This window comes from Arachis stenosperma, chromosome 9 (genome assembly GCF_014773155.1).
Source record: "Arachis stenosperma cultivar V10309 chromosome 9, arast.V10309.gnm1.PFL2, whole genome shotgun sequence".
NCBI lineage: Eukaryota > Viridiplantae > Streptophyta > Magnoliopsida > Fabales > Fabaceae > Arachis > Arachis stenosperma.
Genome location: NC_080385.1, coordinates 13,553,015 through 13,569,203, shown reverse-complemented (window position 1 = coordinate 13,569,203; position 16,189 = coordinate 13,553,015). Strand labels below are relative to the sequence as shown.

General features: G+C 25.5%; 1 protein-coding gene across 1 annotated transcript; it reads left to right on the top strand.

Moving 5' to 3' along the window:
- The first annotated feature begins 220 nt into the window (after positions 1-220).
- Positions 221-6,795, top strand: LOC130951571 (probable WRKY transcription factor 12). The gene is made up of 4 exons (XM_057880259.1): positions 221-722; positions 1,060-1,145; positions 1,770-1,931; positions 6,488-6,795. The coding sequence occupies exons 1-4, from the start codon at positions 366-368 to the stop codon at positions 6,648-6,650; spliced, it is 768 nt and encodes a 255-aa protein (XP_057736242.1). The 5' UTR covers positions 221-365; the 3' UTR covers positions 6,651-6,795.
- Positions 6,796-16,189: the final 9,394 nt, after the last annotated feature.

The following is a 16,189-nucleotide window of genomic DNA, read 5'->3' as shown; positions in this document are numbered from 1 at the left end:
TCAATAAACAAAAATATTATGTGTACCTAAAAAATAGACTATATCATAATATTTATGTATATTTACATGTGTTAATTTTGTTCAGAAAGTTATCAATAGTACCTTTAATTTTTCCTACTATTTCTTTAACCTAGCTACCTTATCTTATTACTCTTTAAAAAAATAATTAATATAAAAGACAGTAGAAAGACATGTTAGTGTGGCGTGGATCCTTCTTTATTGTTGTTGTGTGTAAGGGTCACATGGCATAGAATTTCAAATATTATAGAAAAAGAAAACAAACAAAACCCAACAACAGTGATCCCTTGATTCCAATTCCAAACCCAATTACCAAAAGAAGAAGCAAAGATCAGAAATTATTGAATATGGAAGGAGTAGTAGGAGAGAGAGGAAGTAATAGAAGTAGTAGTAGTAATCATCCCATTATTATTCCAAATAATAATAATTATGATCTCCAAATCTCATTCACAAACACAATGGGTTTTGTTCATTTTGAAGATCACAACCAAGTTCTTAGCTTCTTGACACCTTCTCTTGCCGCTCCTCCATCTCTTTCTCATCACTCTCTAGAAGATGTTCGCGGCGGCAGTAATAGTACTGCTAATACAATTATTATCGCCGCTACAACTTCTACAGCCACAGCCACAGCCACAACCACAACCACAGCTGGATTCGGCCATGACGAGCTTGTTCCAAGAGCTTCTTGGAAAAATGATGACCAGGTGGTGGATCTATATATATATAAGCATTAATTTTTATTTTTTATTTTTTTAATTTTTTTTTAGGTTATGAAAGAGAGAAAAGAAAAAAGGGAGAAGAAACACAAAAGAAAAATTAATTAAAGAAAGGAAGAAAAAGAAAAGAAAACATCAAATCAAAGTTCAAAATTAATAATTAATCATTTTGGTTATATATTTGTTGTTGTTGTTGTTGTGTCCTTATCAATTTTAGGGTATTGTTTATATATATATAGATATATTCTCGATGGATTTATTAGTATATATTATATGATCGCTCACTTATATGTTAATTAAGATGATGATGATGTTAATTTTTCAGGTTAGAGGCATGGATCCGAAGGGTATGAATAATAACAATGATGAAAATTGCACTGGAAATAGTAGTGATGGAAACAACTCATCATGGTAAATTTATATCTTCTTTTATTTGAAACTGAAAAAGGTTTTAATATCTTTCTCTTTCTTTGTTAAGTGCATGCACGTAAACACACACAATGATTCCAAACAAAGAAGATATTATTCTTTTTAGGCTTCTGAGAATTGAAGAATCTGAAGAAGAAGAAGAAGATAGAGTCTATGGTTTCTAGTTTATGGAAGCTAAGGGACTATGCTTCTTTAATTTTTTATATTTTAATTTTAATTTTAATAGTCTATGGTTTCCACAACACTTATTATATATTCTCTATATATATCTATAATACCCTTTTTTTTTGCTTTTTTTCTTTTTCTTGTTCATATGGAAGGTATTTCATTTTCATTATAATCACCTTCTTCTTTTGAAGGACACAATATCATCGTTTAATGATCTATGTAATCGACTTCACTTTAATTACTGATTAAGTTGCTATTACTTATTCTAATTTTGTGATTTTTGCCCTTGTTAATGATGTTCTTGAGGTTGATTAGATGATCATATTTAGATAATAATATGTGCATGGAATAGTTAATTAATTAATTAATTAACAAGATTATATTATTAGAGATGTTATTAATTTATTAATTAAGATTATTTTGTATATGATATGGTAGGTGGAAGAATGGAGGGTCAGAAAAGGGGAAGGTGAAAGTGAGGAGGAAGTTGAGAGAACCAAGGTTTTGTTTCCAAACAAGAAGTGATGTTGATGTTCTTGATGATGGTTACAAATGGAGAAAGTATGGCCAGAAAGTTGTCAAGAATAGCCTTCATCCAAGGTACATTTTCATTCTTTTATTAAATCATTTCATTATTTAAGGATAAACTATGTTTTTAATTTATCTTTAATGTTTGTCATTTTTTTAAAAAATATTCCTAATGTTTAATTATATTTAGTTTTATTTTTAATATTTTTGGTTTGTATTAAAATTATTTTTGGATGTTAATTAATTCTATCTAAATATTAGAGACAAAATTAAAAATATTTAAAATAAAATTAAATAAAATTAAACGTTAAAATTATTTTTTTTAATTATAAATTTTAAGAATAAAAAGTATACTTTATTCATTATTTAATTTCCTTCTCTTGCTTCTATGCTATAAAAATGATTCAATTTCATGTATGTTAGTTTAATTTCATGTGAGAAATTAAACACTTCTTGAGTTCTTGTTTTCAGAATCCCTCCATTAATGAATGATATAATTTAATTTATTTTTTTTTAAATCTCTATCATCAAATGCAAATGTTAAATCTATAAAATAATGAGCGCACTTTCTACATCATAGCCATTAAACACGATGAAATGAAGGTAAAATGTCTATTTTTTGGGGGGAAAAAACAATTGTGTCGGTAATGAATAATAATAATAATGATCATGTGGATGAATAGTTTGTTAATTGTAATAAACTTTTGTATATATATATAACACTTATATAAAGTTAAAAAAAATCTCATATTATTTAACTTATTATATCCCTTTTTCTTAAATATTTTTTAAGAATAATATCTCTAGTTTTATTATATATTTTTAATGAAAAAAATCAAAATATCATATATAATAAATGGGAATTTATATAGGGAGAGAATCTTTGAGCTAAAACTGATGAAGGAATGAGACATACTACACATCATAAGATATGTGTACTACACTCCACACAATCATTCTTCAGAGTGTAGGGAATATATTGACTGATATGGCATAATTAAAACTGAACCTAAGGCTTATTATTCTCAGATGCATATTGATTATTTTTGGGAAAGAAAAAAGAGGAAAAGACATATTGGAGAGAATATAGGCACTGCTATATATACATTATCATTATATTTTTGACTACCTTAGCTTCTCCTTTTTATTATTTCATCCTCAATTTCCAAAGTCCCAAATAATCTAAGCTAAGTGTCATGGTAAATTATAAATAATATTTTGAAAGAAATAAAAAATCAGTCAAAATACAGAAATTATTTTTAATATGAAGATAAAAATTATGTTTTGGTTGAATATTAATATTTAAAGTGTATTTTAATATTGTGAATATGTAAAAAATGTATCCAATATACATCCTGCATGCTAGTAAAAATGTTGACACGTGTCCAACACGCACCCATCTTGCGTGTTAACTCTCGACCTGCAAAATCTATCTATCTGTAATTACTCTAAATAATTCTATTTTCAATAAAAATACCAATATTTTTTTATATAAAAAAACTGTTAAAATAGTTTAAAATTATTTTATTTAATATTTATTAATTACTTTTAGAATAATTATATAATTTTAAATATAATAAATATATAATTATAAATATTATATGTATAAAATTATAGATATTATATTATATAAAGTACCTTTAGATATTGTCTCTTTATTATTATCGGTGAATTATTATGTGAGGATTTGAAACTGAAAAAGGCTTCACTTACACTAATTATTAGTATTTACTAATCTTATTAGCTTTAATTTCAAAGAAATAAATAATTTCAGAAGTTTAATAATAATTAACGTATGCTATTTATATATACAATGTTGGCAATCTTTTGAGCTTCAAATTACTAATCCATTATTAAGTGTATGTAGCTAACATTAACTAATTAGTGGAAGCGAGCACCAAATTGAGTAAATATAGTGCGTGAGTTGCAATAAGTTGATCTTATTAACACAAAAACTGAACAATATTTAGACGTAAACAGATTTCTCTATGACTTTAATGCATCTGTTTATACTATTAATTAAATTCATGAGTTGCCACATCTTTTTATTTATGATTTTTATACTTATTATGAGATTAGGTTAAATGTTATGCTTAGCTTATAGGAGAAATAAATAATAAATAATTAAGTTGGTTTAGTGGTTAGTTCATTAATTAATCTGTTTAAATAAGTGTTAAGGGTTCGAATCCTGTCTTGTGTCCTGCGATAGATTAATTATTGACCTGTGGAATTAGAGGATATCATGGAAAAAAAAAAAAACACTTCAATAATATTTCAAACTTCTTGAAACCAATTGAAAAAGTGTATCAAAATAAGAATTCACAACATTCATAAGGAAAAGTATATTTTATCCAGAAAATAATTAAAAAAAATTCATTTGGACAATTTTAATTTAACAATGTTTGATTATTTAATTAATTAATTAACTCCACCATTTAAGTTCTTTAAGAACTAAATAATATTTTGGTCCTGCGTGCTAAATATGTGAATTTTGGTTTTCATAATAACCATATATTATTATTACATGCATGTAACTATTTCTAGAGGAAATTAAGGAAATAAAACAAACCAAAAGAATAAATTAAAAGAATCAAACTTTCTTAAGGTGTTGTCTATGACTACCTTAATTACATAAATTTTCTTATCTTATCATTTCCAAAATTCTAAGCCAGAAGTTAAACTCAAATTTTCATATTACGTGTGCTAGCTTTGTTATTATATCAATTTAAATTTAAATTATATATATATAAGTTTTGTAGATTTATTTAGTTGAGAAACTACACATGACTACAAAACTTTAACAAATTGTTTTAATTTGTAGAATATAATAAAAGAATTATAATGTCTTTACCTAATAAAAAGGGTAATTAAATTTTTGAAATGATTTTGGTTTTCTTATACGCTTTAGAGCTCTAAGTTAACTTGTCATTTTCATTTATCATAATTATTAAGTAATGATTAAATATATGACTGATGAGATTGATGACTAGTTAATTACTATTTAGATCATTGAATCGTATCATATATGTTAGAAATTTATTAATTAAAAACTTGGGTTCAACAAAAAATGGGCTTCCAAATATGGTAAAAATTGAGCTCTAGTTAACTTCACATTTATTGATAGCTGAGAGTTGTTAAATAATTTAAATAATTTGACTAAATTTTTATCTAACAACTCTCAATTATCAACTTCACGTGACTGCACTTGAATTTCCACCTACAAATATATATGTTCATTCTTATTACTTGAAGAACATATTCAATCAATAATTTATAATTTTCTTGAAATATTTAATAGAAAATTTGTATTCAGTTTGTATTTTTATTTTTTAGTATTTTATGAAGAAATAAAAATAATAAGATTTGATTTTATTCTTTCAACAAAAATCAAGAAAAAATACTAAAAAAAAGATGTGAAAGCATGCTAAACTATATAAAATACATTATATTAATATGATGAAATCTAAGGTTACTTAGATTGAAGGAAACTAATAATATAGAGTTAGAAATTAAAATGTTAATGTTGCTTGCATGGCAATAAATAAAGATGAACCAATGCAAAGTAATTTAAGTTGTTTATCCATTACCATAAACTTAAGAAAGTGCTTTTCGATCTATATATATTGATTTCAGTTAAAGACCATAATTACTGAATTGTACTTAAAGGTATGTACTTAAATAAAAGTGGTGTTAGGAAGATGAAAAGTTTTTAGGAAAAGACCAATATTAGTAACATAGTTATACATTAAACAATGATATTGATGATGAAACTATATGTTTGTTTAACAATAGAAATCTAAACTTTTCATCATCATGAAGGGATGTATCAGTACCAAACTTGATTAAACACTTTTTGTTCGTTTTTGTAATTTGAAAAGGATGAAGATAAGATTTTTTGTATATGACAATTTTACCCTTTCCAGTAAGTACCCCACGTGGATTTTAGATTAAGTGGATGGGAGGATGATATATATTTTTAGAGAAACTTATAATATATAAATTTTTTTATCTTAAATTTTAGGTTAAGAATTTTTTTCATATGAATATTTTAAATATATGTGAGAGTTATTCATATTGTTCAATTTATTCAATTATATACTTATGTTTATAGTACATAGTCAAATAATCGATTGGGTTGATTGAGTGGTTAGCTATTCTGTTTGCTTAAATAAGTGGTTGGAGATTCGAATATCGTCTTGTATATGTAATAATTTATTGGCCAATTTTTAAATGGAGTTCAGATTTACGACAGATTTATTCTTAACCTATTAAATTGGAGAATATCATAAAAACAAAAAAAAAATATTATCAAAATAGTTTTATAAAAAACAACTTTAGATTAACAATATATAAATAATTAAATTTTTATTATTATATAAATTAATAAAAAAAATTTCAAGGGACATTGTAACTTATCAAACAGTTAACGAGTCTTAGATCATTAAAAAATAAAGCGTCGATTAGTCAAAACCGTCGCAAAATCATTTGAGTCAAATCTTTATATATCTAGTAGTTAGGTGACTTATTTCACCATTCAAAATTTTTTTTTTTCTTAAAGTGCTGTAAAAAATAAAATAAATAAATGTGATGTATATGTGATGTGAATTTTGTGATTGATATTGTGGCAGAAGCTACTATCGTTGCACACATAACAATTGTAGGGTGAAGAAAAGAGTTGAAAGGCTCCCTGAAGATTGTAGAATGGTTATTACAACCTATGAAGGTAGACACAATCACTCTCCATGTGATGATTCTAATTCTTCTGAACATGAATGTTTCACCTCTTTTTGAACAACAACAACAACATTATATATATATATATAATACATATTTTGTTTATTTCAATATAATTATTAATAATAATATATGTGTAATAATTATAATTAGCTGTGACAATATTATGTATTTTATATGCATGTAATTGTTATAAATATAGTTAGGGTTCAGCTTCTGTTTCTAGAATGAATGAATTAACTCATCAGTTGTTGTTTATGTTGTTATAAAGAGGTTCAATTCCTCCTTTTTGTATATATCCATGTTTTTATTTATTTATTTATTTATGGAATATTATGACGATTTCTTTTTCTTTTTCTTCTGTTATTATAATAAGACAATCTAGATAGATTTTTTTACTTTCAAGTTTCAATATTTGAAAAAGATACAATGATTGTACAACATTATTTCTTTTGTCATTTTAAGACTTTTATTTGTTCCACTATATCTTCTTAAAAATAAGAATTTATTAAATGATCTTATGATAATTATTTCTGAAGATAACTTCATTATATGAAACAAATATATTTAACTATTTATAAAAATAAATAAATAGGCACTAATTACCGTTTATATATTAAATGTGTCTAATAGTTATAAATATAAAGTCAAGATGATATATCTCATATATTTAACTATGAAGTTTTTTGTTTTTTAAAATATTGTATTTTTAAAAAACATTTTGTAAAAAAAATATGCAACAAACTTCACATATCACCATTATATGTATATCTCACGCTCACTCTCTTTGTTTTTGTTTTTTTTTTTTTTTTAAGTTAAGAATGAGATTCGAATTTGCTTAGATTAATATTTAGCACAAATAAAGCAAAGATTCCGAAGAAAATCTATAAAATTTATGAGCCTCGTGACAAAATTTTATTGCAATAATTGAATTAATATCGGTCTAAGAATGAAAAATATTCAAGATTGGAGCTAGATAAAATATTAAAGAAATACTATAAATTAATTTCATAATAAAATAAAATTAAAATAAAAATTTTAAGGGAGATTAAACTAAAATTTATCGATAATATATAATTATTGCTAATTTTTTTACTGACAAAATATAAAACATACTAAAAATATATTAGTAATTATTTTTATTATTATTAAAAATAAAATAAATAGACGTTAATTTTTTTTTTTTTTTTTGGCAGTAGTAGTGTACGTCTATTAATAACTTGGGCCAAGAACCTGAAGAATCCTACTATTATAACATTTTCTATATTACTAATTAACTATTTATCTCCTATGTACTAGGAATTCATCCCACAAAATTTACTCCTACATATTTTGAATTTAAAAAAAAATAAAAATAAAATTTAAATGAATTCATCTCCTGTAAATTTGTTTAAAATAAAAATTGAAAAGTGAATTTATTCCTGCAAATTTTATAAAACTAAAAATAAAATAATAATCATTTTGTATATTTAGAATTTGTCGCCCGCCAGAAAATCACCTCCAAAAGCTATATTTTAGCATTTCATAAAATTCTTTATCGTATCAATTTTTCTTTTACCTGAATGACTTCTCCAAAAACCATAACACTTAAAATAATTAATATATGACATATATATATAGAATATTAGATCATAAAAGAAATATTGTTAAATTCTCGCTCTAGTATAATATATGTATAATAAATTAATAACATCATTATTATTAGAAAAAGATAAAATAAATATAACTCAATTATTTCAATTTCTCTAATATTTGGTTGACCATCTTGCAACTATTATATACCTACTACTTCAGTCACTCATCATATTCTTAAGAAATGTTACAACCTTTAGTATTATCGTCACTAAAATAATGAGAAGCCGCAATAAAGGCATTGTCTTCCTGCTCCTCACATGGACGAAGAGGAGGATAACCCGAAGGATTCGCCGCCACGCTGCGACCGGCCGGAGGAAAAGGGCACGGCGGAAGCATAGGATATTGTGCATGCCCTAAAGAGCTTGCCATGCCGGCCGGGTATGCCGGAGGAAGATATGGCGGCGGATAACAAGAGAATGTAGGTATGCCGCCGGGACAGCCAGTTGGCAAAGGACAGTTTGGGATATTTACGACAATTTCAGGCACATTTTTAGAAGAAAGTTCTATTTCTTCTTCTTTATCTTGGTCGTGACCATGTCCTTCTTCTATTGATGACATGGCTTTCTTTTTACCCTTTTTCCATGGGTTGACTTTTTTCCACAATGCCTTTGCCTTGTTCTTGGTGGAATTGCATGATTTATGTCCTCCCATTCTCCTATTATAATCCAAAGTAAATTGGTCACAAATCGCTTATTTCAGTGAATAAGCATATATCTATTTTTGCATTATACAAAACTTCATTAAATATTTATTTAAAAAAATGGAAATAACAAATTAAGAATTAAATTTTAGATTTTTTTATCTTAAAAACTCTGATAATTAGAGTTGAAAGTAAGTCGAATTGAGTCCAGCTAGATCAAACTTAAGCCTGACTCACAAAAATTGAACTTGACTCATGACTCAACTCATTAACAATCGAATTCATTTCTTAAGCTCAAGATTGACTCACCGAAAGCTCATGAGCCGACTCAAGCTCACGAGCTGGCTTAAATAACAGAAACATAATGTATAATTCTATAATCAATAAATTATAACTTATATATTAAAAAATATAAATTTTATATATTGTGTATCTATTAATTATAAATTTTTTGTTTATATCCTATATCAAAATTATATAAAAAATAATTATAAAATTTTAAATAACATTAATATATGTAAAATTATACATTACTAGCTATTTTATATGTATATATATACACTATTAAAAGTATAAACTAAAAATATATAGGATATATTTATTAATAATTGAGTCAGCTTATGAGCTAATGAGCTGAGTTTATCCAAACTCAAACTCCGCTCATTTAATTTATGAATTTAATTCCAGGCTCAAACTAGTCTCATCAGCTCACGAGTTCAACTTATTAAACTATTAACGAGCTGAACTTGAACTGGTTCATAAACTGACTTGATTCATTTCCAGCCCTAATACCAATTACATCTAAAATTGATAAATTTTTATATATTTTGCTAAGTATTTTTATTTTAATTGCAATTATTGAATAATAATGGTGATTACTTTAATTTTTAAACTAATAGTGGACAATAAAATACAACAATCTCCATTATAAGGAGAAATTACGAGATAAAATATGTTAGACAAAAGAAACGAGTAATGAATTAAGACACGAGAGTAAATTAAGTGTAAACAGCAGAGAAAAAGGCCCATAAATAATCATAAAGGGATAGAAATAAATTTTATAACTTAAAAACCAAATTTAATTTGGGGACGAATATTAAGCAACCCATATAAATGTTGTTGATTTTCATAAATTTAATTTTAGTTATTACAATCATGCAAATATTCATTCATCTTTTGCAAGTCAATATAGTGCGATACACTATCAATTTGTTAAAGATATTCTACGCGTACATTTAATTATATATTATTATATAAAAAATTATATTTTATAAATATAAATAAATAGTCATTAAAAAAGTAATTAAATAATTACATAAAATATATATATATATATATATATATATATATATATATATATCTTAACTACAGAAATTATTCACTTGTCTAATTAATATTAAAGACAATTTGCTTACATTGGTTTTATATCCTTGGAGAATTATACGTGACATTTGTCTAGTTTATGAAGGATTGTTAAAATTGACCAGCTATATTATATATATATTTGTAAAAATTCAATTAAAAAATAAATTTTTATATATATTAGATATATAATTATTTATATATGTCTTTTTATTAGTTTAAACTTTAAATTTTTAGAAGAAATAAAATTTCATTACATAGTATCATAACTTCCATATATAACAAAAAAGATTTAGATTTAATTTGGTAAAATTTTTATTTTTTAAAAGTAGCTTATAAAAGTTAACTTTTAAAAGATAATTTTTTTAAAAGGTGTAGCATTTATATTTGATAAATCAAATTAAAAATGACTTTTAATAAATATAAACAACAATTACGTTTGATAAAATAATTTTTAAAATTTAAAAATACTATAAAAGACATAAATTTAAGCATTAAATTTAAAAATTAATTAATATATGAAATTATATTAGACTTTTAAATTTTAAAAAATAGATGTTAACTTTGAAAATCTCTCTACTTTAATTGTTTTCAAATGTATTACGATCTTTTGAAAGTAGTAAACACAAGCACATAGTCTCTTTTTTATTTATCAAATACAAAATGAAAAACTTGTGCTTTTAAAAAACACAAGTATTTTTTCGAAAAACTTTACCAAACCAAGCTTTAAAATTCGATTCTTGTTATTTTTAGAAAAAAAATAGCATAAAACAAATAAAAAAAGACTTACACAAAAAAAATTCTAATTTTTTAAAAGAAAGAAGAGATTGAAACGAAAATCCTGCTTTTACAATTTGATTTGAAAATTTAAAATAAAAATTCATAAAAACTCAAACAATTCAACTCTTCCAAATCTTATTTCTAATTTGCAGTCATGTAACTATAAGAAAAATTGCTTGCTTCGAAAACAAAATATATGAAAATTGATAAAGAGTAAAAATCATAGGGTTATAAGAATCTTGCCTTAGAAATAGGGAACAACTTCACTCCTGTGTGTTTCTGACTTTTGCTCTTCTTCTATGATTCTAAACTAAAGTGCAAGCAAATTCAAATTCTCGTTTTGAATGCTAAATTTGATATTTATAATCTTCAGGGTTTTATTTTAAATGGAAATAATCAATAAATTATAGACTAAATGTATTTATTTTTATCATAAATCACCGTATTATTGGGACATTATTGCCTGCTATGATTACTTTGGGATTTTCTTTTATCGAAATCTTTAACACACCATTGTACTTTTCTGCCGAATTACCATAATAAAATCACAAATGTATCATTTATTTCTAAATCAAATCACCGTAAAAAATTATCAGTAATTCGATGATAAATATAATTATTAGACAATCATGCGTGTAAGTTTATATTTCACATGTTGTTTTATTAATAACATTAATTTGATTCCATTAAAAAAAAGGTAATGATGACATCTGTGTCAAAAATAATAACAACATCCGTGTAAAAAAAAAATTTAACTATTATTAGTAAATATCTTTATTTTAATTTAAAACCGATAATATCAACAGACACTAAATTACATCCTTTATCTCAATAATAATAATTATTATTATTATTATTATTATATTATTATTATTATTAAATTAAGGCTGAATTTGAGTAAACTTCTTAAATAATTTTTTTAGAAAAATAATTTAAAATATAAAATTTTTTATTAATAACAGCTTATAAATAAGTTATTTTTTATTTGAATTTTTAGTTATAAAATTACTTATTTTAAAGTTGTAGCATTTTAATAAATAATTCAAAAAATACAATTTTTTTATACAAGAAAATAGATATTAAAATAACGATAATAACAAATACCTTTTAATATTAAATAATGTTGATTTTACATAACCTAATCCCACTTGTTTATAAATTGTTTATTCTCATCATTCAAACTAGTTTCTTTCAAGAATTTTGTTTTTAAATTTACTCAATCAGCTTTGTTAAAATGTGTTCCAGGTCTATTTTCAGCCATTATCTCTTTTTTACATATTTTTATGAATATAATATTATTTTATGTATTCCAATCAACTTTAAATTTTCTTTCAAAATTGTCATTTTCTTAAATTTATTGAACGAGAACATAAAAAAAAATCAAAAAAACATTTTATACATGAAGAGATACATAAAAAAAATGGAGATGTTCACTACAAGAATTTGACATATTAGCGACGAATTTTTGCGAGAAATATTTTTTATCACTAATCCGTCACTAACTTACGAGGAAATAGTGACGCACTAACGACAAAATTAATGAGCGGTCACAAAATATCTGAACTTGAGAAAAGCGACTAATTAGCGAGAGATTTACGAATAAGTTTGTTTCTCGCAAATTCAGTTTCATAGCTAAAAAAAGAGTGAGAAAAATTTTTTCGCTAATTTGTCACAAAATAATTAGCGAGTGACAATGTTCTAGCAAATCAGTCACTTAGAAGTTCAATCGAATAAAAGAAAAATAGCGAGGGATACTATTGTCACTATTCCGTCGCTAAATAAACTTTGTGCGAAAAGGCTAATTAGTGAGGAACAATGTTACTAGCTAATCCGTCACAAAGAGTTGTAATGCATTTTGTGATGGACAAATTCCTAGCTAATTTGTCACCAAAGTTTTTATTTTTAGCGAGCAACAAGTTTCTCGCTAATTTGTCGCATAATATTGTAAAAATTCAAAATTAGGGTAGCGACAGAAAACAGTCGTCGCTAACTCGTCGCAACCGAAAATCATTCAGCTAGGAACATGTTCCTTGCTAATTAGTCGCTAAAGAGAAAATACAGATATTGAATGCCTAGGACGTAAGTAGTGAGAAATTTGCGACCGTTTAACAGCTGACACACTTCGTTCGCTGATTAGCGAGCGAAATACATTTGTCGCTAAGTTGTCGCAAATTTAATTTAGTGAGCAACTTGGCAACGGCAATATTGCTGCAAAGCAAAAGCTATATCCTACCTATTTTGTAGCAAATTACCCGCTAATCTCGTTGGAAATCCGTCGTAGAGTTATAACAAATCCAAAGTTAACCGAGAATGTTAGAAGTAACTGGTCGCAATTGAGTCACTAATCAAAAGCTTATTCAGTGAGGAATTAGCAATTGCTTAACAACTGATAGACTTTCCTCACTGATTTCAAGTTGCTACTAATTTGTGAGGAAACACGTTAGTCCTTATTCCATCACTACTTTAACTAGTGGTTCACGTACCTGTTCAACCACGTTTCTATTAAGTTTAAAAAATTAATTTTATATTTTTATTTTTAAAATTATAAATTTAATATTAATAATTAAAAATAAATTATAAAAAAGATTAAATATCTTAAATTATTTAACATGTAAAATATATAAAATAAATAAAATTAAATTAAAAAAACAAGATTTAAAAAATATTTTGTTGTTATCGTGTGTAACAAAATCAATATAAACACTTACTAATATTATATAAAGATTAGTTATTTATAAATATTATTAAATTTATTTATTTTCTCAATCCTGTTTAATTAGAAACAAATTTAAAAATTTATATCCAAATTATCCTTTATCTCCATCCATAATTCTAATAGCTAAAAAAATATATTTCTTCAATCTTATCTTGAACATTTTTAATTTTTTTAATTTTATTATTTTTTAAAATTATTAATTTTTATTTTTATTATATCATCTTATCATATTATACACTATCATTTTCTCTTATTTTTCTTTAACATGTATAATTATTATTGTCTTTGATTAATATAACTGTCATCTTAAAAATTGATCAAAAATATAATTATTAATTAGAATTTATACTCGTTTGCCACCCCTATTCACATACCATTTATTGGTTTGGATGATTTTGGTAATATTTGCATGCATTTGGTTTATTTAAGTATTTTACCCAAAATATACTAGAAAAATATATAATAGATAAGATAACTAAATTATTATAAATGAGAATTTATTTTTATATGATCGTACAAGTTTTATTATTAATTAGAATCATTTTGAAATTCATTTAATAAAGATTAATTTGAGCTAGCTCTTGAATTAATTAGGATTGTCAAAATGAGCAAAATCTGTTGGACTAGCTTGTTTACTTGACTTAAATAGATGAATATTTAACTCTAAAATCAAACTCGTAAAAATGCAAGTCTAAACAACTTAGTCATAGTTATCAGAACCAAACCGGCCGGCGAATTCGACCAGAAAACCAATAAACCAATATCCTATCCGATTTGTTTCATTATTAAAATCAGACCTGCAATTGACTCGGTCAATAGCGGTCAAATAGTTAAAAACCAGATATTTTGTCACGAACCGGACTCAGTTTAGGCAGTTGATGATCCGCACTTTCTCTTTGACCCGCGTGCTTCGCACGTAGATCGGTAGGAGTGTGGATCGTTGTAGGAGCATCTATTTGAATCCCCTTCAAAAGTGGCGTCTCTAAGGTTCGATCCTTGAACCTAAGAATGAGTAAAAGATGGATATTTGACTCTAAAATCAAACTCGTAAAAAATGCAAGTCTAAACGACTTTGCCATAGTTATCAGAACCGAATCGAATCGCATTGGACCAATCGGTTCGACTGAAAAAACAGTGAATTGATGTCCTATCCGGTTCGGTTCATTATTATGATCGGACTTGCAATTAACTCAATCAATAGCGGTCAAAAGTTGAAATCGGACAGTTTTATTGTGAATTGGACTCGGTTTAGGTAGTTGACCCACACTTCCTCCTTGATCCACACACTCCACACATAGGCTAGCGAGGTGTGGATCACTGTAAAAGCATCTATTTGAATCCCCTTCAAAAAGTGATTTTTTAAGGTTCAATCCTTGAACCTGAGAGTGAGTAAAAATTTCCATCTCATTGTGACAAGTGAATCTTCAATAGTTGTAATGCTTATAATTATATATACCATATTATTTTATATGTGCTACTAGTAGATTTTTTATTATATTTGCTCATTATTTTATATTTTATATATTATATAAAAGTATGGATTATATCATAATTTACATATAATTTAATTAAATCAAATTTAAATAATATAAAATATTATTATTGTAAGATCTAAAAATTTTAGAAAAACTTATTAAGAACTAATTTTGACTTAATTATTCATTAAGTACTTTAATTTCAAAAATTATTTTATTAAAGATAATTAAAGCAAATTTTGATTAATTGAGTTTAAAGTAATTTAAAGTTTTATTTAATTTTATAATTATCGAATTATTTTCTATATTTAAATTATAAAATTTAACAAATATAAAATAATAAAAATTTTATATAATTTGATTTAAATAAATAAGATTTCAGAATTTAATACTAATATTTTTATAAATAAAAAATAAATTATATTATCAATTAGAGTATTTGATTTTAAATCAATTAATATTTTGACATAATAAATAATATTTTAAAATAATTTTAGAAATTTAATTAGATTTCGGATTAACCCAAAATTCCAAATTTCATAGATAAAACTCTAATTTCCAACTCAAAACCTTAAATCCCCCCAAAACAATCCTAACCCTGATATTCACTAGCCACCGCTACACCCGCTCCCCAGATACACACCACAACACTCACTCACCTCTCACTATCAGCCGCACACACCCTCATCTCCCTTACCCTCTCCAACGGCACCCACACACCACCGCTCACACACAGATTTGAAGAAAGGAAGAAAAGGAAAATGGAGATCGGGGAGTGAGAGAAACAGGGAGAAGAAAGAGGAGAGAAAGGAGAGGGGGAAGAGCACGCCGGTAGAGCCACTATCGTTCACCGCCGTGTCGCCGCCGCAGAGCCCATCGTGGTCGTCGTTTCCCGCACCATCGTCGCACACCAGAAGAGGAGAGAGAGATCGGGCAGATGAGAGGGAAGGTCGCGTCGAGCTGGAGGAGCTGCGCCCAGTTTTCGTCG

Bases quoted from the DNA above. Each gene is read 5' to 3' on its own strand.
- LOC130951571 (XM_057880259.1), top strand. From the start codon at position 366: ATGGAAGGAGTAGTAGGAGAGAGAGGAAGTAATAGAAGTAGTAGTAGT. The intron at 723-1,059 runs GTGGTGGATCTA...TTAATTTTTCAG, and splicing joins CTTGGAAAAATGATGACCAG to GTTAGAGGCATGGATCCGAA. The intron at 1,932-6,487 runs GTACATTTTCAT...ATATTGTGGCAG, and splicing joins AAGAATAGCCTTCATCCAAG to AAGCTACTATCGTTGCACAC.